We start from the raw sequence: 22,998 nt of genomic DNA on the forward strand, positions 1-22,998 counted from the left end.
TTAAGGAGATCGAACGGGAATTAAATGAAAAAGAAAGCGGAAAATATTACTACGAAAAAGTAATGCCAAAACCACCCTCTGGAGACAGCTGTGATAGTTTGTACTTCAAACAGAAAAGCTCTTTGTTCAGTTGATTTTGTGCTTTTATCAAGTTTGTTGACTGATTTTAAAAGAATTAATAACAGCTTTAAGCAACAAAAGTCGTCTTGTGAGTTTTCAAAGGTGACAAAATACCAAGTATTTGGTAAACTTGAAAAAATCTTTTATTTTTATTTTCGTGTTACAAAATATGTCGCGTGTCGCCCAGTGTGTGTGTGTGACGTAACGCGACACTTAATAATGACTACAAAAAAATTACGACCAGCTGTTGGCAAATGGCAATTTAAACATTTTTTGCAAGTTTTAGAACTTTTTTTGGAAGTTTTTTTTTAAACTTTGCATTGGGTAAAAATATGCATTGACGCGAAGTTGTTATCTTGGACTGAAAAGGCAACAACAGTGCAATCAACTACTGCACGAAATGACATCAATAGTTGAAAATCAGTCAACAAGTCTTACCCACAAATCGTTCATTAGTGGAAGTAGCTTGCCTTCAACGTATGTGGATCGTCCTGCGAGCAAATTAACGAACTTTCAACATCGAATTTTACTGAAGAACATTGGAAACTTGTGGCCGCCAGACTCTTTAGCTTGCAGTGTCAGTTCAAGTGATTTGCAACACATTGACAGCAAGATAAAGTGGTTCAAAGGTTGGATGAAAGGTATGTTTTCTTTCTTATTGTCGTTGTTTTCACCAACACATCATTAATTGTCTGTTGTTTGGACTGTTTTTGCGCTAAACGTTGTAATAACTTAATAATTTTTACAAAAAAGAATTCCTATACATGTACTGCTTATGATGTTTACTTGACCACATCGTATAAAGGTTTTTACCCTACTGTTTGTGCAATAAAGGGTTGCATACGATCGAGTCTATAATTCCTCAGATAAAATTGCTATTCATGTTATTTGTAAAGCATTCACTAAATTCACTTTTACAGGACTCTGCTATTTACCTCAAAAGCACAGTCATGTTGATGTACAAAAATCTCTCAACTGGCTCTGGACCAATAAAAAATATGCACACCGCAGAAAGTTGCAACGAGTTCGACAACAAACTGGGTTATCTACAAGATGTATGAAGGCCTGGTTGAAGTGGAAACAAGCAGAATTATGTCAAGATCTTCAACGAAAGGTTACTTCATTTTTAGCTCAATAAATAATTATTTATATTTTTATGATAAGCTGCAGACAGTGCACACTGTTTCAAAGTTCTTATCAGTACAGGTCATAGGTTGAAACAGTGTGCACTGTCTGCAGTTTATTTATTGGCTCTATTCTTACATATATTTTTATGCCTCCTGAAAAAGTTCGTTTGTTGCAAACTGATAACTTATTCCGATAATTACTACAAATTGGTACTGCAGTATTATCCTTGAGTTAATTCAAGTTTTTTACTGTTTCAGAAGCAATTTATTATCTATCATATTCAGTCAGGTGTTTTACTCTTGTAATGTAGCCAATGTATTATTTTCTGCAGATGTTGTGTCACATATTTCACGAGGACAGATATCCAAACTCCTGCACCATCAAGGCATTGTCTATTCATACAAGCCTCTCTGCCTCTGACATTTCGCTGTGGTTTTTGGTGGCAAGAGTGCTTGATGATGCAATTGACAATCACAGGGCAGAAAAAGATGAAATGGTAGGTCTTTATCATCAAAGGCACTTTAAAGGGTCTAAACTTAAGTCACTAAGTAATATATACTTACCATGTTTGCAGAAATTCAGGCAATAGTGTAATTGTGAAAGTAAATTTTATGTCTTAAACTGCTTTGTGTGTTTTTATTTGATCACAAACTTTTACCAAATTAACAATTCAAAGACAATGCAAAGTGTCTACTACTATTGTGAATGTACCAGTACCAATTTCTACACCCAGACTTTGGTGACGCATAAAATATATGGACAAGTAATGATAATTGCATACCAGTTTATTGCGAAATTCATGTAAGGGATTTGTAGAAATTGTAAATGTTAAGAAAATTTTTAAGTTAATTGCATGATTTGGTTACTTGCATAAAAAAGCTTGCTGAATTAATTCTGTGATTGATGGTAGTTATCTGTACCTTGAACAATTTGTTTATGAAATTAATCTTAAATATTTTTACAGATTCTTTGGAGAATGTTCGAGCACTGTAAAACTGTTGGTCAGGTGCAGGACAAAGATGTAGACCTGATTTCAGACCTTCTAGACATGGACAGTGCAGCAGTATACAAAATATTTCAACACTGGTGTTATATACATAATGTGGCAAGCCTGATGACAGCACAAAAATATTTGGTGGTTGAAGACTGGTTTCAGATGTTTGAAAGTCCAACATCGAAAAATATTGCTCTGTCTCCTTCTGATCAGGTATACTTTCACTGTGGTATATCAGTGTGTAAGAGGTGGCATTTTGAATTAGGGCTAGAGTATGAAATATATCTTCAAGCTGTTATACCAGATGTGGTTGACCTTTTAGCACTATGTATCAATCACTTTTATCGGGTTGTCCCACATAAACAACTACTAATCCTAAAAAAGTGACAAATTTAAGATTCAGTAAACTTCGGTTACACCGGATCTTTGCCTATTTTGGAAAAAAACTTAAAGGGACAAGTGATTTGTAATGTGGTAAGGCTTTGACTATAGCTAATCAGGATCATTGCATAATCCGGACAAATTCTTTGGTCCAACTGAGTTCGGATTAACGGAGGTTTACTGCATTTTCTTTTCCAGGTTTTATTAATGGTATGAAACGTAAAATCTTGGAGTAACATTTTAGAAAAGATGCAATTTGTTGTGGATTATCATGGTAGTAATTAGTAACAAAACATATTGTGCAGCAAGATTTCACCATTTTTTGTCTTGTTAAAAACAAATTCTTCTTTGTGTGTTTTAGCCAGAGAAGGCAGGTTCCTCAAAACAACAAACACCTTTTTCTGCAGGTACTGTACAAACCCATTCAATATTGCATAAAACTATTTCACACATGGTAAAAGATAGGAATATAATTGATGCAAAGTAACCATTTGGTTTAATATTTTCACACATGCTAGCTAACTAAATTCAAAATTTAAAAAGAAAATGAAACAAGAACAAATGGTAGATAAAAGATAAAACAGTTTTTGTGTATTGCAAACAAACATGATAGTCAATGTTTTCTTTTTAATTTACACATGTTGGTTGTAAACACAAAATCATTTTTGCATACAAATGACTACAAATAACGGCCAAACTTGTTTATTGAAGGTGTCAACTGACAAGAAACTGTAGCCTCAGTGCAGTCGCAGATCATGTGACACATTAATTGTGGTTTCGGGATGTGAACCAAAACAGATGATGGTGGGATTTCGTGAACATTTTTAAGCAATTGTAGATTTTTTTCACAAAATATTTTCATACCACTCTTTGAATTGTTATGCCATTAATTTTGTCATACCTGTGAAATTTTAGCAGTTTGTAAGATTTTTTGTAAAAATATGTACATTGTTTTATTTAAGAGGGCAAAATTTGTGGGATTTAGTTGACATAAATATGTGGTTTAAAAGTGTGTCATGTAGTCTACATGATGTGACTACACCATTAGTGCAGCTTTGTCAGTAGCTGTACTGACTAAATGGTCACTTTTTGTTTCTGGCACTCCAAACAGCGCCAAAGAGAGTCACATTTACCTTTTACAGCCTTTTTTACGGGGTTCCCAACCTTTTTACGATCTCGTACCACTTGGACGCTCTGCACTGCCACACGTACCACCATAGAGCACTAATGTGCTCTATGCATGGTACCACTTCTTGCAGCACAACTAATTTGTTCGAATCATATTTCATTCAACGCTTTTTGAAGCTTAAGCTACAAAACAGTAGATAATATCTATCAAGAGCAATCATTTGACATAATTAACGCCAACTGTGCCACAGCGTTGTACGGCTTTTCATAGCAAGTAGCAACTATGCTTTTGTTGACAATTGACATGAGCTGTATTTTGAAGATCGTAATGATACGAAACAACAGGAATAGTTACGTAACGATGACAATAGGCCTGGGGAATGTTTTTTTAAAAAAACAAACACCAGATAAACAAAATATAAGGTTGTAAATCCAGGTTTATGTGAACAAAACGGAAGCTACTCACATACCACCGGGAAAAGCTTCGCGTACCACTAGTGATACGCGTACCACAGGTTGGGAACCCCTGTTTTATGGCATCTGAACTAAATATAAAACTACAGTTTTGTAACACAAAAATATTTTGACAAAAAATTAATGTTGAATTTTTAAAGCCCGTTTATGATAATTGTAGATCTACATAATTTCTTACACTTTGCAATTTTAGGTGTATTACCACAATACAATGTATCATCATCTTCCAAGTTTTCGTCAACAAAAAACAGCTGCAGCAATTTTACTTTAACGCCGTCAACACAGGATGGTTGCCATCAACATCAGCAATGTCATAAAATTCCTGGGTCATTACCACCAAAGTTATCATCAGTCAATGTTAAAGAGAATTCGCTGAGTCGCTGTGAAGTTATATCAGAAAATGATGAGTCAGGTTTAAGTCCGGGTGACCCAGCTATGGTTTTGTTTTCGGAACATTTTCATCGCTACGTTCGAAAACAACTGAAAAAAATGAGACGCAGTCAATCCAAGTCGGGAATCCCAAAGAAAGCTGTTGTTATTAATAGGAATGTAAGAAAAAAATGCAATAAAAAGGTAATATCACCCACGTTTTATGTATTGTCAATTGCTGTCCTGCATATGTGCAGTTTTTAACACATTAGACACAATTTAATTACTAGTATAAGATATGCTTGTGATTTTTAAGGTTTGAAAGATTGCATCTGACTGAGCCATGGGTAAAATCTACCAACACCATACCTCATGACTGACACGCATTTATGGAACATTTAAAATCTGATACAAAGAGTACTAATACCTATTTAAAACAATATATTGTTTAAAATATTCTGCCAAATCTCAGCACATATTATTCATTTGTGTTTATAAGGTGGTTGACCAAAACGTTTCCCAAATATTTCCAAGAATAAAGTTGGGCCTGCTGTGGGAGGTAATAGATGCCGAACTTTGTGTTTCTGTAGAATAAATGTGTCAAGAAACCTTGTTTTTTTCAATCCCTGAAAGCTCCTAAAGGGTTATAAAATGGGGGGTTAAGAAACTCTAATATGTACATCAGTGGTTCTCAAACTCGGTTTTCGGGGCAGCATGCCCCAACAACTTATTTTGCGGCTCGCACCAGACCTCAGAAAACCACCAAACATTGCCTTTCCGCGTGCGTTCTTTTATCTCCGTTTAATTGCTTTTACATGTTAACTTCGTGTCACCTTTTTTTTACCGTTGTATGTCACCCAGTTGCATGCCTACTGTCGCTTTTATTTTTTACAACCTGATGATGACAATAGCACTTGTCGAAACGTAGTTATGTTATACACCAATATACTGGCTCTGATTTTTTTGCTCAGATTGCTATTTTAGCTTTCAAAGTAATAATCTTTAGTGATTTTCTCAAGGTTTTGTTTTTTGCGGCTCTCTACACACTTAAAAAATACCATTTGGCCCTGACAATAAAAAAGTTTGAGAACCACTGATGTATATACTGATGAAACCTCATCTGTTTTTCAGCCTAAGGGAGGTTCAAAATACCCATCGTTTCATAAACAAGATGATCCTGATGTTCAATTTGTGGCTTGTTTAAAACCAGGAAAGATCAAGTGTAGAGAGGAAGGATCAATGAAACCTGCTCAACCCCTGGTAAAAGCAACTTAAGATAAAAAATATTTAGCACTTGAAGCGAATTATATTTGAAACATGATACACTAATATATTCAAGCCCAAATGTTTTGGCTCATATAGATGTAAAAGCGACATGCTTTATGACACAGAGGGCTTGAACTGTTTCACTCAATTTTGTACTTAAACTTTTTATACTCAAGTCTCTTGAACAAAGTCACTTGAAATTCCGCATTTGCAAAAAATTATAATGTGATAAACCACCCAAAATGGTTTAAGCGATTTTGGCATTCATTTTTTTAATTGTTATAGGATTTAAACTTGTTTGAAAAGTCAAGTCTTCCTACTGATATTGCCATCCGAGATTTGGACAGTCCATCAGAAGCTGTTGATGCATTATATGATGTGCTTAATAACTCCGATGAAGGTATTTTATGTGCTCTACCAACATTTAGCAATTACTTAAAATTGCATTAAAGCTACCCTAAAAACATTTGTGTACTTTACAAACATAAATACATGTGGCCATAGTAGTTCGTTAAGTTTGGATTAAGTGAAATTGAAAGCCAATGAACTTAGTGATAACATTTATTACAACGGTGTAATTGTTGTAATATGTGCACAAAAATGTTGTATTTACGATACATACGCTTTTTGGGGGGCTTTGTTTTTGGTCACGCTATATCTCAAATCAATGTTTTGAATTCCAAAATCATGTTAAAAACCAAACTTCAGAGGTTCATTTGTCAAAGAGTGGGTAACTATTGATTAGATTTTAGCCCTCTGTTTAACATTTTTACTTTGTTGTTTTTTAGAAGAAGAAAGTGACAGTGAAACAGAAATCATTACAATTGATTCTGATTCTGACAATAACCAAGCACAATCCTATATATTACCTTCCACCTCCAAGTCTGAAGATAATCTACCAGTAAGGAATGTGATGTATAGTATATGACAGTTATGACTCTGGCATATACAGGGCTTTAGCCAGGGGCTATTTACTGTGCTATTGTGTTATAATCAGCTGCAAATACATTTTTGTAAACTTTGGCCCTTCAAATGTACATACTTTTCAAAAGTAATTCTTAACCTTTTTCCTTGCTGACACCTCCCTTGAAGTCACCAATTAGTTTTTGCACTCTCCCCCCTGATTCAGCATTTTTGCATCACCCTATTAATAGGTCTGACATCCCGGGTTAAAAACCGATGGTATAAAACTATATTACACCCGATTTGCCAAGCATTGGTAATTCAATTTCACCACTTAAAACAATGTTTTCAATCTTTTTTTACTTGTATTATTGTTGTTCTAATTGATTGCAATGTTTAAGAAGCGCTAACAAAAGTTAACTGTTAACAACAATCAATCCAGTGTCACTACTGGTTAAGTTAAATTTCTTTTTTTTGTACGTTGTAGACTTCTCATGACTCCCCACCATCATTAAATGAACAGAGTGAATCAAATGAAGAATCTGACTCCTGCAGCGACTTGTTTTATCTTTTTCAGACTCCCAAAAGGATTGGTAAGCACTTTTTCCAAAAATTGATTTTGAAAAAAACACATTTACTCACATCTGTATTTACCACAGAAACAACTTCAAGTACCCAAGAAGAACAGCTTTTAGATACCTGATTTGCCTCTAAATTAGTGCATTTAAAAAACTTTGCAAGTGTTTGTTATTTTGCAAGTTTTACCACTAACTGTTCTTATATATTTTCTTGTTGAGATCATTTTATTGGTGTGTCAGTGTTTTTAATGTATTTTTGTTTTTATGGTACGCTTTTTGGGGAATATGGTTGTGCTTGCCAGGATTCTTATCAGCTTGTGGCTGTGTTTCAGTTTCATTTGACTTGTGGTTTCTCTTTGTATTGGAAGTGTGAACTTTCTTTTTTCTCAGAAATATACTTTTATCATGAGAACTGTTGGCTACATTCAGAACATACTGTTCAGGAGCACTACTTCGCACAAACAAAGTTGTTGGTTCTGAACTCGGACATGCCTTTTTGTATTTTAACTGAAGCACAAAACGTAAGTAGCATTGCTGCAACCCAATAAAACTAGATGTCCAACATGCTAACTCACGGGTGGGCAGCCTACAGACCTGGGACCACATCCGGCCAGCGAGTTAAAGTAAAGTTTGCCTACAGTCTTATTTCATTGCATGAGTATCGTTGCGGGCGCTTCTGCAATATTACTACTTCTTTACCCGGCGCATGCAAAAAGGTTGCACGCCTTTGTGCTAACTGCTTAAACCAAAAGAGGCACAAGCCAGTTTTTGCTTATTGATTAAAAAATAGAAACATACATATATTTATTTCTATGTACACAATAAAATTTACTTTACACACCTCACAAAAAATCAAAATTAAAACAGTATTTTTACCATAATTAGGAAGACAGCAATGCAAAAAATGGCAACAAATACATGATCAGATACAACAACTCATAATTATGCTGAAGATTTCATCCATTTTAGCTTAACAAGGGGTGATATTTCCAAAGCCCTGTTCTGCTGAGAATGTAATTCCATTATTTGTAAGAAATTCTCGTGTCTTAATGATCCTGACATGCTTACGGTCAGGATGGTCAACAGCCATGTGAAGTTTTTGGCCATAAACTGTTGACATCAGTGAGGGTACAGGTTTCGAAACTTCCTGAAAGTAACACATAGATCAAGACAAAATTGCAGGAACAGTCAAATAAACGTCAATATGCAAAAGTAATGGACATACCCAATTGTCAGAACTTTTTTATGCAACTAAGTGGTTTATACAATTAACTGGACAATTTTATAACAAACAGTTGGGTTTTATGTTTCCTAAGCAATTAAATGGATTATGTAATTAACCGAATTCATTTGTACTATTTCTAGCAACATTAGTGTTAAAAGTGAAAAGCGAAATAGTAAGGTTATGAAATGTTCTTCAGTTTTTGGTTTGTGATTTTTAGTGTCGTCTTAGTAACTAATAAAAGTGTGTTTCTGTCACTCTACTCCAAAATTACAGCCTCATACCTCATCATGGACATTTAGGCCTCGACTTTTTGCATGTTCTCGGTCACACCGATGTAATTTATTGTTGAAGCTGTTTTCCCATCTGAACAAGCGGTTGTACGTAGAATTTTCCCTCACCTGAAACAAAAAATGCTACATGATTACACGAATTTCCTACACTATAGCCAAAATACAGGTATAAAACACACATGCCTATAAAATTTACTTAAATATAATTTGCTGTTGCAATACAAAGTTTTTGCAATAAAAACGCTTTAACTTCAGCTCGTATATATTTGAATTAAAACATTGGTGCAATCACTTTGATTAGTTTCATCTTATAATTCGCCGGTAATGTTATAATAAATAGTCAGTTTCAATGAGTTCTAACTGTCAAGTTATCAAACCTTTTGCTCATTATTGAAGTAAGTTAATTGCCGTGCAGTTTCTCTGCTCGTTGGAATCGCGCCAAACGCACTTTGGGCTGACAAAGGCAGTTGCCCTTTTTGCACAAAAACGTCGTTGATTTTTAGGTTTTGTTCATCTATCTCACCCATGTTTAATAGATTTGTAATTATTGAAAGGTAAGTTTGCAAGTAAATCCCGCGGGAGCACGGTATCGTAACTATGTAACCTACGCCAGATGTTTGTTATTGCAAGATTTATCCTCGCAACTACAATCATTAAATATCATTTTTCTATGAGAACATCAATGTTTTGTTCGATAGATTATTGAAATCTATAAAAAACTGTTAGAAAAAATCTTTGTTTTTTTTAAAAAATTTTTTTGATGTTTTGAACAGTTTTTACATCTTTATTTTTCTGTGTTTTTGCGATTGGAAATTGTCGTTCGTATGTTATAAAAACGACCAAAAGAGTATTTTTGTAACAAATCGATGAACCAAGTTGTTTTAGCAGTTTAAGAAAATATTTTAAAATAAATTGCATTGTTATAAATTTTATGTCCGCTGTGTCCAGTCATGCGTTGCAAAGAGCGCGACCGCAAATGCAAAACAACAATAATTATTGGAAGTAAAATATTGTAAATTGGTAGTATTTTGTGGTTTTATGCAGTGAGCATGGATTTTCCATGCACCCAAAAGCTTGATGATGATTTAGACGAAACATTGGCAGAAGAAGAGGGAAAAAGTGAAAGAAAACGGGTTGGGACAATAGTGGTAAGAAAAAATGCAAACAACTTCAAAAGTTTTTTTTTCCCGGTGTAAAACACATGAATTCAAGTAAACGTTTTATTATTCATGTTTTTGTTTGTTTAAAATTTAAACAAGTGTTTTTTTGCTACTCTTATTAAGATTGTAGTGTAAAAAAGCAAAAAAAAAGAATTTTATGATTTCACAAATTTTGTTTGAATTCCACGAAATTTGAGCTGAAGTTTATATTTAGACAAATGCTGACAACAAACTACTGTTCTTGCAACAAGAAATAAACTTATTGAGCTTTTTTATTCAGGTACAAGATGCATCAAAGCAAAACATTTCGTCAACAGAGTTTCCAATTTATGAGGGAGACAACATTATTGGTAGACATGAAAATTGTGACATTTCAATACCGGAAGGAGTTGCCTTAAGCAAGAAACATGCATGCATTGAGGTGATAAAACCCAAACACTTATCATGTTAAAATTGGCAATAAGGCTTAGTTATCTCATAAACAAACATTAGTTGTTATTTTTGTTATTTATATATACAGCTGGTGTAATTTTACATTGTATCTGGGTTTGGTTGCAAAGTCTTTTTAATTGTGAGCTAAAATATTTTTTTGCAAGTTAACACACCTATATACATGTCAATAACTATATTTTTTCATGCAGGCAACAGTCTCAATGGCATTTGTATATGATTGTGGAAGCAGTAACAAAACCAGGCTGAAATCAATGAGGTTGAAACCAGAAGTGCGTTATGCAATAGCTGATGGAGATGAATTATGTTTTGCAAACATCAAGTGCACATTTAGACAGGTAGGATCTATATAGGAATACTTGATTCATTTTTGAGTGCTTCATTTTAATGAAAGTTGTGCTGACTGTTAGTGATGGGACGATACCAGGATTTGAAGCAAGTACCGAGTACGAGTACCATGTGTATATACCTTCGATATCGATTACGATTACCGAGTACTTAAATATAGTGCTGTACTTATTTGGGTATCACTGGCTAATTTATCTGCCATGGCCGGGGTACAGGCGCGCGCACACACACACATGCAGAAAAATGTAATCTCCACATGATAGCAAAAAATGCACGTAACCTGGCTGAACATTTTTCCTATTTGTTCTGTCCAAAGCAAATGTTGGCAAAAAGTTGCCCTATTCTTATGGTGTAAACCGGCCTTCGGTATCGAACGTTAGTATCGAAAACTGAGGCAAAATATTTCGATACTGAGTATCAGTATCGATACCACTAAAATCGTTCGATACCGAGTACCAGGTACTCGCCCCATCACTACTGACCGTCAAGACAGATAAATTTGAAGTAAATTGTGGCATACTTTAATATTTTAATACCGTGCTAAAGAGCGTTACCTATCCTTCTTTTGTTTCTTAGCTGATTAATGCGTCCAGTGTTTTTTTCTGGAACCAAACAATGTGGCTAGAAATGTTTGTAGCTGTTAACTCAATATAAGCTGGTTTAGTACACAACAAAGCAAAATTTGGAGCTAGCTGTCTAATCCCATTAAAATATCCCCTATTCGGCCCATCACTGATGTAAACTTCCATATTTTAATAAATTTGATTGCAAACGTTTTTAAAATGAGCTTTGTGTTTTCAAGTTTTTGATTTGCTAGAAGTATGTTGAATTATAAAACTGCTGTAGTATTGCAAAAAATATTAAATATTTATACATTTTTAGTTTCAGGAAGAAGACAAGAAACCGAGTCCACATGTGAGTCACAGTAAAAATAACATTGATACTCCATACATAGATATATACTTTACAATTTGCAGAACATTTTCGAATCAGTGCCAGAAACCCCATTTGCAAACAAAACTTCTGAACCGTTAGCTGTTGACACTCCTGCTTCTGAATTAAGTGCCGGAAAAAGAAACAATTCCCATAAAGTTGATGACAGTGTGTTTGAATATTCTGAGGTAAAATAAATTGTGGATTATTTTTTTCCTATCCCAAACTAAAGGCAATTGTGGTCAATCATATATTATGTTGAATACAAGGCTGATCTTTAATTAAAGTCTATCAATTTTTTTTAATGGTATGCCAATAACTGGATTTGACTTGCAATTTTGCTGCAGCAATTTGAACTTTTGTTATTTACACATTACTGTGGTTAAGATTTTTATTTAATTAAATGAAGTTGTTGTGTTGTAGATAAATATATATTTATTACATAAATATGTTTTCTAAAGTTTTAGTTGTGCTTTTTTGCAGATTGTCCCTGATTCACAACCATGTAGCGATCAAATGGATGTAAATGATGAAAACCCTTCCGAAGTTATTGATGAAAGTTTATTAGAACTGAATGCAAATAATGACGAGGTAACAAATAATATTTTGTTGTTGTTGAGAACAGATTTCATTAATGTCACTACATTCAGTTACAGAAATGTATTTTTAGGGTTCATATCTTCACAAGCCAGAATTATCACATTTATCGCAGGAACCATTAATGCAAAGTAAAACTCGAAAAAAGGTATTATTACTATACCATAGCATTTTTTGTTTGTTTTATGTGTCAGTACTTTTTTACCATGGAATAATCATTTCAGGGACCAAATAGAATTGTAAAAAAAAAAATATGAGTTAAAAATATTTTTTTGGCGTTGTGAAGTGGTGTCGCACACTTTAAAAACTCCTTTCATGCACTTGGGCTTGAGAAATACAAATCTGAGCACAACACACCTTAAACAGTGCTTTAGTATTTTGTACTTCCTGGCATTTGTTTTTAAATTTTAACTGTCAGGATTTAAAATTATGAAAATTCTGGCTTTAAATACAAAGAAAAAAGGTCAAAATGTCACATCTTTTATTGAAGCTGCACTGATGTGACCTTCTAGGTCAGAAAAATCTTTTCAATATTTTATTGTGACTTTAATTTTGAAACAAAATGAGTCACAAAGAAAGGTCTGACCATACATATTTTACATTGATTATTGGAGAACAATGTTTTCTAACCTAAAAAAGATATAAAAACATATACAATATCAAGGCAGGGAGGGGTGTACGAAATGTAGGATATCTTTGCAAACCGGACTAAACCCTTTTTCTTTCTTAGTTAGTGATTGAGTCTGACTCAGACACAACCGATATTGAAGAAAATGATTCAGAAGATTTGAAGCAAAAATCTTCATCTGTCCAAGAAGCAGATCAACATTATGACAGTGATACAGGTTTCTATACAGGCAGCAACTTATAAATTGTATTTTAACATCCTGCAGCATCTAAACAGACAAATTTGTTTAATTGTATCATCTATTTTATTGCATGGGGAGTGTGAAACCAAACTGTATCGATTTGTTAAACAAATTGTCTGCTTAATTGCACAAAAATGTTTCCCATTTTTTTTTGTAATTAACTGGAATTGTCAGCATTAGTAAAACTAAGTCTTCACCAGGTCTGTCTAAAAGGCCTCTTTAAAATGAAAAGGTACTTTAATCCAACATTTTAAAGGATGTTAATGAACAGGTATGACTCTCTCAAATTTGGTTACACCTGGCATCGGTACAAGCCGGGCCTCAACTATTTATTGGTCTATAAAGAAAAGAAAACAGGATAATCATCCCAAGTTGTGTTGATTTTTAGTGGTGAAAAATCTTTTCTCAATTTTAGATGTTGAAGAGTCCTCTCCTATTATCGATCCTTATGATGAGGAAACAGATGTTGAAGAAGATCGGGCAAATATAAGTAAACTGGTAGGTTATTCCAACCCTATGCTGTCAAATCCAGTTAATCACATTACAAATTTTTACACCATTTACTGGGTTATGCGATTAAGTCGGTGGTTCTCAACTCGTTTCGGCCATGGACCACAGTGCAAGTAAAAATAATATCGTGGACCATTTTATTTTTGAGCAGTTTTGAAGTACACACACAAAACTACTATTTGGGGTTGAAACATAATTCTTTGAAACCGATTTTCAAGAAGTGAAATACAATTATTAACAGCTAACGTTTCGATACTCTTTCAATATGTAATATGAAATAATCTCTAGTTTATCAACAAACTTAGTGGACGTCATGTGTACCACACAAAAAGTCATCATGGACCACCAGTTGAGAACTACTGGATTAAGTGGATAACTTTCTGAACAAGTGATGGCTACTTTTATCTGAACCCAATGCAATTAAACAAATTATGTGATTAACTATTATGCAATTAACTGGATTTGTCTGTGTTTTTATTGCGAAGTCTTAACCCTTTAAGACCATTTTACTAAAATTGTAGATAGCAGCATTAGTATCAAATATAAGTAAATTGGATATTAAGATTTTTATGGTTAAGATTAAGAATAAAATTTTGAAATGTATGTCCATATATAGGATTTGGACCTGCAGAGGCCTTCTGGAAGTAAACCAACTGTAAAGTTTGTGGATCAAAAACCAGATGCCATACCTGTTACAGTGGACAGTGACGATACAGACATACATGATTCCATAAACGATTCTTTCTCAATCCTCGAAACACAAGCTTATTTTTCCAAACCGAATCCTACTGGTGCAAAACAGTCTGAAACAAATGCAAGTTTAGCCAATGATTCATTTGCTGAACTTGAAACACAAGCATTTGCTTCTCCAAAAAAGACCAGTTGTGTCATTGGTGAAGGCATTAAAAGTCCAGTAACTGAAAAAGATTTGGTTACAAAGCTGAACAATGGTGTATCACCTGCTAAAAATGGATTAACAACAGATGACTCATTTGCCGAATTGGAAACACAAGCGTTTATGGCAAAATCGTCACATCTTGAATTAAATAAAAGCAATGCAAGTGACAATTTAGCAGATGAATCATTTTCAGCATTAGAAACCCAAGCATATGTAACAAAGAAAACTGAATGTGAAAATCAAACCAAAATGTTGGATGATTCAGTATATGATGCTGAAACGCAAGCTTATGACCCAGACATGAGTATAAATGAAGTACCAGACGCTAAAACTGAAAACCCTGCAGTCAATGTTAGTTCTGATGAAAGTGACTTTGAAGACTCATTACTAGCATCAATGCAAACGCAAAAGTATGAAACATTAAAGCCTAGTTTAACTACTGAAAATAACAAAACGGTCACTGCAACTACCATTCAAACAGACTTAGATCTTCCTTCAAGCCATGAGTTTTTTGCATCATCTCTTGACAGCCCAGTAGACTCTGTAGTATGTGAAGATACAGAACCGATTTTGCCATCCCAGTCTGAAAGTAGTGTTACTTACACTTCAGATCTTGTGGACACACCCGAATTTGCGTATTCTCTTGAAAGCGAAAATGACCATACTCTCCCTGTTATCGCCGAATCACAGTCATTTCAATTGAGCCTAAAATCACAGTTGCAAAGCACTTTAGAGGACACACAACCTGTAAATGATGATAAAATCCAGTACACAAAGACATCAACATTACAGGAAACTCTTGAGAATACTGTCACATGTATTAATGAAGATGTCACAATAGGTGTAATACCGGACAATGAAGAACTTAATGTGGGGAAAAATGAGAATATCATAGAAAGAGATGTACTAGCACATTGTGAAACCGATGACAATGTTAAAGCTGTAAGGGAAACTACGGAAGATAATGGTGTAATAAGTGATGCCGAAAGTAAATCAAGCGCTAGCAGTAAAGCTATAGACAACACTTGTACTTCTGTTAGTTTTAATGATGCTACTCCCACTTTAGATGTGACCAAAACTATAACAGACAACAAACCAGATGACTGTAAACCATCTAAGCCTACAATGAAGGGAAATCATATCCTAAAAGAAAATGCAAAAGACGTTAATACAGTTAATAAGGCTAAATGCAAAGACGAAGCGTTACCTGATGAGCTGGACAAAACTACAAACATAAAAATTCACACTGATAATGTGGCTGCAAATGGTAAAAATAGTGATGAAAATAATATGGAAATTTGTCTAAATGAAGAAAAACTTGATTGCACAGATAACAGAACAATTGATGTTTCTAAAAGTTCTGTAGAGATTACAGATGATATGGAAAAACAGGTGTACAGTTTAGAGTCAGATGATGATGGACAAATAAATGCAGAAAGAAAATTGCCAACAAAAGGTAGCGCTCCAATTGTTTTAATAAGGAGTGAGTTTGCAGATACTGAGGGTAAAAGTGGTGAAACTGAACTAAGGAACCCTGAAGAAAAATCTGCAGAACTGTGTTTGAATGAACCAACAGTTTTAGAAGATGATAATTCTTTAACACAAGTTTATTCTTTGCCCTCACTTGCTGAAAATGCGCAGACAACTTTGGTGGAAAATTTGGATGATGACATTATGCAAACTCAAGTATATTCAGAAGAAAGTTTGGCAAATACCAAAACTGTTTCTGGTGACACTTTTAATCAAGTTAGTAGGGATGTTAGTGCTAAGGTTGATAGTAACAATAATGAAACTGGCACCTTGCATCCTAAACCAGCTCGCAGATCTGTTAGAGCTCGTAAAAGCAGTAAACGTTTATCCGAAAGTAAGATGGAACCATCTCCATTGACCACAAGAAGCAGAAGAAAAAATAAAACTGTGTCTGTTGCGTCTGAAAGTGTGCAGCAGAAAACAGAATTGAAAAATAACATAGCAAGGAAATCAAAGGATGCTTCCACATCTAAAAACAGGTAAAGCATTTCAAAAAAAAAAAAATTTATGCATATATATCGCACCAATTCAGTAGTGCTAAAATCTTTTTCACGTTTAATTTGAATAACCGTATTTTAGCTTTTGCACATACAAACATAACTTTACATTTAAAAAAAATGTAATGCAGTAAACCTCTGTACATCCAGACTCATTTGTGCCAAAAAAATTGTCTGGATTATGTGAAGATCTGGATTAACTGATGTTGATTAGTTCAAGTCTTACCACATTACAAATCGTTTGTACCTCAAGTTTTATCTGAATTAGGTAAAAAACCTGGGTTAACTAAATCCGGTTTAACAGAGGTTTAGTGTATTGGATAAACTGTAATAAATAAGTGCAAGAATGCCAATAGCTATTTTGCAAGACAAATAACAACAGTAAAGTATCTATTGCTTATCAGAAGTACAGGGACCAAGAAGCAGAAGAAATCAACAGCAGCTAAACAAATTAAGAAGGAGGTGGACATAGAATTTGGAGAATGCAGCATCAATCCTCAACCTGAACTTGTAAAGATTCAATTTCAACCAGATTCTGTCAAAGCTGAATCACCACAAGATAAAAAACCTGCCATAAATCGAGAAAAGCGAAGTCGAAAGAGAAAGAAAATCATGAATGATAGCGTGAATGAATCAGATTCATCAACTACAGGTAAGTCGTTTATTATGCGTCCCCTTCTATGAAGGGGACACATATTGTTTTTGTCCGTATTTTTTTTTCTTTTTTCTGTCTAACGCTGGTTTCGCGTTTGGTCAAGAAAGAGTGCTCCAAATTTAATAAAATTTACACAAATGTTAGTTATTAATCTAAATTTGATCCTCCTGAAGTTTGACCCCGAATTACCCAGCGGTTCACCCACAGGCCCCCAAAATGCAAAAGTTTTAAAACATGGTTTGTTATATGCGTTTGGTCAAGAAAGAGTGCTTCAAATTTATTCAAATTTGGACATATGTTAGTTATTAATCCAAACTTGATCCTCCAGAAGTTTGACCCCGAATGACCCAGGGGTTCACCCACAGGCCCCCAAAACGTAAAATTTTTAATGCTGGTTTGTAACGCTCGTTTGGTAAAGAAAGAGTGCTTCAAATTTATTCAAATTTGGACATATGTTAGTTATTAATCCAAACTTGATCCTCCAGAAGTTTGACCCCGAATTACCCAGCGGTTCACCCACAGGCCCCCGAAACGTAAATGTGTCTAACGCTCGTTTGGTCAAGAAAGACACTGTAGGCAAAAGTCCCAAGAGAGTAACTCACTGGTTTACGATAGCAGGAGGGCTCAGCTTGACGTCGGACAGACGTTTTACGAGACTTTTGGTGAACAGAAATCAGCTGTTTTGCACAGCAAAGCTATTTCGTTTTATTAAGTTGTCACTCACATTTTCAGTTTTGGCAAAGGTTTCACACCTATGACGTGATTTAAACCTAATAAGCATGCTTCGGTCTCGTATATGTCAAGCAAAACTTGTTAATCAAAATAAAGTTGAAAAATCAAACTTGACATTTTTGCAAGATAAATGTGTAACCATGGGTTACTTAAGGTCAACTAGTAGGTATTACTAACACAGTTCAGAACTTTCTTTCGTCATAATGTAGCGTTTTTTTGCAATAAATTTAGGAATCAACACTCAAGGCATGTATAAATTAGGTTAAACGGTGTTGTTGAACAGTGAGGACGGCGTGCTATTGAAAACGGTGTCAATAGGTCAAACAGTCGTTTGGCGTGTGCACCCTGAGAGGTTACTACAGGTCAATGGTTTTGCGAAACAAAGTTAAATAAAAAACAATTTGTTATGTGTACACTTGTAGCAAATTGCTTTTTAATTTAAAGTGTCTGTAACACAACTGTTACAGCTTTCTAGAAAAAAATGTGTATAAACCCGACCTTGGACGACAATATCTGGGTCAAAGCAAGAGATTAAGTTAAAGTATTTGTTTCGTTCTTTTTTAATGTTTTTGTAATTATATGACAATAATAGTGCAAAAAGAATACTAACATTTTTTTTATTGTTGGGTTAATGCTTTCTTAAAATTTGTTTTTAAAAATCTAAAAGTCACCGCAACATTTGTTTACCGTAAATCCGCACAAACACGCGTGTGGGGACCCATTAGTTTTTGTTTACAAAAACAATCATATGTGTGGATCAAATGATGTGTATAGTAAATTGGTAAATATCGTATAGAATATATAAAATGGAAGTATATCAGAAAGCCACCCTTCTAGTTTTTCACACATTCGTATAATAAGGTGATTACATTAACCCGTACATATCAGACATTCATGTCTGATACCTGTTGAGTTGAGTTTATTTCACTTGGTAAAAGCATGTATAGCGTCACAATGGCACTGAAAAATCACGGAAACCTGGAAAAAAACTGCGCAACGTTAAAACTTTTTTGGGTGCAAAATAGTAAATGGCACACTTGGTGGATCATGACTAACTGACTGCAGCTACACTATTATAAAGGATTTTTTTTAAGCCAAGAAAATCAAGAATGAAAGTGATGAGAATGACATAAAACGCTCAGCCTCACTCTCACTACGACCCCGAAGATCGAAACCCAAGATAATGTTTACAGGTTTGTATTTAATTAATTATTTACATTACAGGCATTTGGCTGTAGGCAGTGGTGGGATTCAATTTTTTTGTCAGCTGGTTCTATCACAAAAGTCATATTTTTTAGCCAGTTCTGTTACAAAAATTCCATTGACAGTAACCAGTAATGCTAACCAGTTCGCTGATCTCATAAGTTTCGTGAGACGGTTCTACAGAACCGGTGCGAACCGGCTGAATAACACCACTGGCTGTAGGTACTGGTTTTATTCCTTAAAATGCCTTTCCAACACTACAATATGTATTTCAACTTTAATCTGACTGGACTGCCAGAAAGCTCCATTTGCAAGATTTTTTAAGTTTACAACAAGTTTACAATAAACTCACTATTTGTATCCTTACTAAATACTTACAGTATTTTTGCAGCAAAAAAATCCCTGAAGAGATTATAAAATGCTTTTCTAAGATGAGAGCTTTCCTAAGATGTTATTCATGGCTAAATTTGTTTCCCTATAGCTCCTTTTTTATTGTAACTTTAACTTGTTTCACAGAGTGAAATTCATTTAACGCTCATGTTATTTTTAGGTGTCGTTGACAAGATTGGAGAATCAATAATCTTGTCACTGGGTGGCAGTCTTACTGATGACATGCATGAATGCACACATCTGGTGACAGACAAGATTCGTCGAACAGTAAAATTTCTATGTGCAATGGTGAGAGGAATTCACATAGTCAGTCCACTATGGCTGAGAGAGTCAAATGGCAATGGAAGGTAAACATTGTGACTGTGAGACTATTTTCTAGGTATACATATTTGTGCAATAACTAAAATGGAAGTCTAATGTTAGTTAGTATCTTTAGTAGTTGGAGATTTGAGTAACTGTTCTATTAGTGCAACTTTGTGCCAAACACACATTGAAAACAATGTTTTTCCAATTTGGTTGTATCTTTGCATTCACATCGACATCGTCCCTTGTAGAAGACAACTGTGAGCAAAGACACCACTTAGTGTGTAGCATAGATTTTCGTCTGTCTAGATCAGTGCTCTTCAACCGGGTATACTGTATACCCAAGTGTATACTGCATCTAAACTAGGGTATACGACTGAAAAAGGGTATACGAAGGGAATACAGCTCCTAATAGTGCCTGATAGCGAATTTAATTTCTAGCTTGTTCCGTAGATTGAGTGGCTTCTGGGCCGATAATATTTTTTCCAGACCCACAAACTAGTTTTACAATCCAAATACGTATACCGTGTTTTATTTACATCACGGCCGCCAGTACATGCATTTCAGTTTACATGTTCACGGCGACAAGTTATATCTACACATGGTCTAGTATAACAATAATTCACGTGACCAGGCAAGTACCGTAACTATTAGTTGACTGTTTTACTTTGTGTGCGCAATTAAAAATTACCATGTGTAGGGTATACAAAGTTGCTTGAAAATTGCAAAAAGGTATACAACGGGAAAAAAGGTTGAAGAGCGCTGGTCTAGATATACAAACTGCCTGTAGAATATGCAAGCTGTTGAAATTGTGTGGGGAATTTTGGTGGAAACATGTATGCTTCGGATTTGAGAAAAGCATCCATTCTTTGTGTACATATTGATTATTCTGTTTAGGCAAAAAATAATCCATTACCTAAAACAGGGTGATTCTGTTTAAGCAAGGGTTTTACTGTTTATTAGTTTTACTGTTCTTTATCAACTCATGTTTTTATCTGAATTCGTTTCAGGGCAAGGACAGATGCTTAGCAACCAATTGTATTTTTTGTACAGGTTTGTTGGTGAGGAAGACTTCCAACTTCATCATGATCCCAACAAATCTGTTGATGACTCTCCTCCCGTTGATATAGAGTCCCAGTACAACTTCAATTTGTCCTCCAGCCTCTGCACCTCTCGGAGCAGGAAAGAGCCCCTCTTCTTTGGATTCAGCATCCACGTTATGAAGTCAGTTCTTCCTCCACCGGATCATATGCATCAGATCCTGGTGTGCGGAGGAGCAGAGGTTGTGAAGAAGTTACCGAGAGCCAGAGACGAGGAACAGTGGAAGACACTTGTTGTCATAGCGACAGAAAAGGATGAAAAAGCTTGTGTGACAGCACTGAAGGTAAACTGACAAAATGGGATGCTTTTATTACGATTTTTGGTGCTTCTGGTGAAATACAAAAATTTAGTGATAAATTTCTGAAATGTATGAAAGTGTTGGTTTTTAATCATCCTAATTTCTGCTTCACCCTATTAAAGATATCTATTCTACATAGCAATATATCATCAATACAATCAACTCACACCATAAACATGATTTGAAATAAAATAAAATACTTAATCTTTTAGATTTTTTACCTCAGGCTTCAGTGTTCATGTTATTGATTGGTAAATAAACTTAAATTAAAACAAGTGTTCACTGCAAAATGGTAGGATAACTTCAAACCCTTAATGGAAACTTTTTTGCTCTTTGATTTTAAGTATAGTATTTGACCAATAACCATTACTAATGCTTTTATAACCTGTTCTTTTCTAGCATGGGGCCAAAGTTGTGTCTAATGAGTTTGTTTTGACTGGAATTCTGCGTCAAGAGTTGGAACTTGATAAGTTCAGCCTTTTTGCTGACTGTAATGCAGCAACAACCCCACCAAGTGGTGAAGGAGATGAGACAAAGATGTCCACAAGGGGGAGATCGAAGGCAACGACCAGCAAAAAGCCAGTGGCAAAAAGAAAACGTAAAACATAGTATTTTTGTTTGGTGTTCGGTGGTGTATATACCTTTTCACACTTTTATTTACGGTATTCGACTACGATTATGCGTTTACATGCGCTTTTCGTTGACGGTTTTGAATTTTTTTATGCATCTCTTTGAAAGTTGCCAGACAGTTTGCAGTCATCATACCCTTATAATCAGTGGTGAAAGCCGGAACGGTTTGGCTGCTAATAGTCACAGCACCAAGGTGTCGCTATGTCGCGTATTTTGGAAATCTAACTTAGAAGTGTTGGCTAGAAATAAATTTCTTGTTATAAATTTGATCATAAAATTTCTTTTTTGATACAATTATTGTTGGACTATTTACTGATATTAAAAAATACTGTCTTACTTGGGAAAGACAATTCTTCTTTCATCATTTTTTTAAGTCCAGCACCGCTTTACAAAAAGTTTTTAAAAGGGTTAAACGCTTTTGGACATTTTTGTGCACATTTTAGCTTTTTCCTATTTTTGTTAGGCTGTTTAGGGACTGACACGGCCACACTATAGTTGTTAAACTTGATGCTGGTTTCATTTATCATTTTCATTACACTTTAATGTACTTCATTTTTTTACCAAGTTTTACCAACTCAACATACGTGCGATTTTGTGTTGTTTCATCTCTTATTTCAGCACTGCCTGTTTTGTTGTGGCTTTCAATTTACCGCTTTTAGAAAAAGAAACTGTTGTAATACAACTCTACTACTGGTGCTATTGGTGCGTGATTTTCCGCTAAACAGATGCAACTTTTTTCAGAATGTCTTTGAGTATATATTTTTTCTGATATTTCAGACTTTTTCTAAATGTTTTTTAAGATTTTTAATGCTGACAGCATATGCGAGGTTTGTTTTTTTGCAAAGGCAAAAAGAATAATATTCATCTTGCTAGAAGAAGTCATATTTGCTTTGACGTCATAAGGCCAAATTTTGCACACCTGGAAGAGTTATAAAGGACTCCTAACAATGGATGCTAGACTATTATTTGTCCGCTACAATCTTTTGTTGTTGGTTACCGACTTTCCAAACTGTAATACATATTTAATGAATCACATTG

The 22,998-nt window shown here is 34.7% G+C and overlaps 3 protein-coding genes across 5 annotated transcripts; 2 read left to right on the top strand and 1 right to left on the bottom strand.

Annotated features, from left to right (window-relative positions):
- Positions 1-341: 341 nt before the first annotated feature.
- LOC145236463 (uncharacterized) lies at positions 342-7,753 on the top strand. 2 transcript variants are annotated; one of them, XM_080099659.1, is made up of 12 exons: positions 342-761; positions 1,041-1,234; positions 1,580-1,744; positions 2,213-2,455; positions 2,985-3,030; positions 4,419-4,798; positions 5,094-5,153; positions 5,726-5,854; positions 6,146-6,260; positions 6,649-6,761; positions 7,251-7,356; positions 7,423-7,753. In XM_080099659.1, the coding sequence occupies exons 1-12, from the start codon at positions 521-523 to the stop codon at positions 7,464-7,466; spliced, it is 1,836 nt and encodes a 611-aa protein (XP_079955785.1). In that variant the 5' UTR covers positions 342-520; the 3' UTR covers positions 7,467-7,753. The 2 variants fall into 2 exon arrangements, with proteins under 2 accessions (XP_079955785.1, XP_079955786.1); XM_080099660.1 differs by lacking the exon at positions 5,094-5,153 and having other exon boundaries at positions 343-761.
- Positions 7,754-8,128: 375 nt separating this feature from the next.
- Positions 8,129-9,501, bottom strand: LOC145236489 (cilia- and flagella-associated protein 90-like). Its single transcript, XM_080099661.1, has 3 exons — positions 9,234-9,501; positions 8,848-8,964; positions 8,129-8,488 (listed from the first exon to the last, which is right to left on the bottom strand). Exons 1-3 carry the CDS (start codon positions 9,381-9,383, stop codon positions 8,312-8,314), a joined length of 444 nt encoding a protein of 147 aa, XP_079955787.1. The 5' UTR covers positions 9,384-9,501; the 3' UTR covers positions 8,129-8,311.
- Positions 9,502-9,779: 278 nt separating this feature from the next.
- LOC145230977 (uncharacterized) lies at positions 9,780-22,659 on the top strand. 2 transcript variants are annotated; one of them, XM_080096314.1, is made up of 15 exons: positions 9,780-10,004; positions 10,297-10,437; positions 10,658-10,804; positions 11,697-11,729; positions 11,792-11,935; positions 12,231-12,338; positions 12,418-12,492; positions 13,075-13,189; positions 13,629-13,711; positions 14,340-16,630; positions 17,053-17,300; positions 19,130-19,228; positions 19,789-19,975; positions 20,985-21,315; positions 21,730-22,659. In XM_080096314.1, exons 1-15 carry the CDS (start codon positions 9,906-9,908, stop codon positions 21,937-21,939), a joined length of 4,311 nt encoding a protein of 1,436 aa, XP_079952440.1. In that variant the 5' UTR covers positions 9,780-9,905; the 3' UTR covers positions 21,940-22,659. The 2 variants fall into 2 exon arrangements, with proteins under 2 accessions (XP_079952440.1, XP_079952442.1); XM_080096316.1 differs by having other exon boundaries at positions 17,056-17,300.
- Positions 22,660-22,998: the final 339 nt, after the last annotated feature.

Source organism: Phallusia mammillata, chromosome 1, assembly GCF_965637545.1.
Source record: "Phallusia mammillata chromosome 1, kaPhaMamm4.hap1.1, whole genome shotgun sequence".
Taxonomy (NCBI): Eukaryota; Metazoa; Chordata; class Ascidiacea; order Phlebobranchia; family Ascidiidae; genus Phallusia; species Phallusia mammillata.

What these genes read in the sequence shown, in the direction of transcription:
- LOC145236489 (XM_080099661.1), bottom strand. Translation starts at nt 9,383, where the DNA reads ATGGGTGAGATAGATGAACAAAACCTAAAAATCAACGACGTTTTTGTG. An exon ending in ACTTCAATAATGAGCAAAAG is followed by an intron (nt 8,965 to 9,233) that starts GTTTGATAACTT and finishes TTTTTGTTTCAG; the next exon opens with GTGAGGGAAAATTCTACGTA. An exon ending in GCCTAAATGTCCATGATGAG is followed by an intron (nt 8,489 to 8,847) that starts GTATGAGGCTGT and finishes TGTTACTTTCAG; the next exon opens with GAAGTTTCGAAACCTGTACC.
- LOC145236463 (XM_080099659.1), top strand. Translation starts at nt 521, where the DNA reads ATGACATCAATAGTTGAAAATCAGTCAACAAGTCTTACCCACAAATCG. An exon ending in GAAAAAAATGCAATAAAAAG is followed by an intron (nt 4,799 to 5,093) that starts GTAATATCACCC and finishes TGTGTTTATAAG; the next exon opens with GTGGTTGACCAAAACGTTTC. An exon ending in TCAGACTCCCAAAAGGATTG is followed by an intron (nt 7,357 to 7,422) that starts GTAAGCACTTTT and finishes TATTTACCACAG; the next exon opens with AAACAACTTCAAGTACCCAA.
- LOC145230977 (XM_080096314.1), top strand. Translation starts at nt 9,906, where the DNA reads ATGGATTTTCCATGCACCCAAAAGCTTGATGATGATTTAGACGAAACA. An exon ending in AACGGGTTGGGACAATAGTG is followed by an intron (nt 10,005 to 10,296) that starts GTAAGAAAAAAT and finishes TTTTTTATTCAG; the next exon opens with GTACAAGATGCATCAAAGCA. An exon ending in ATCAGATTCATCAACTACAG is followed by an intron (nt 17,301 to 19,129) that starts GTAAGTCGTTTA and finishes ATTTTTTTTAAG; the next exon opens with CCAAGAAAATCAAGAATGAA.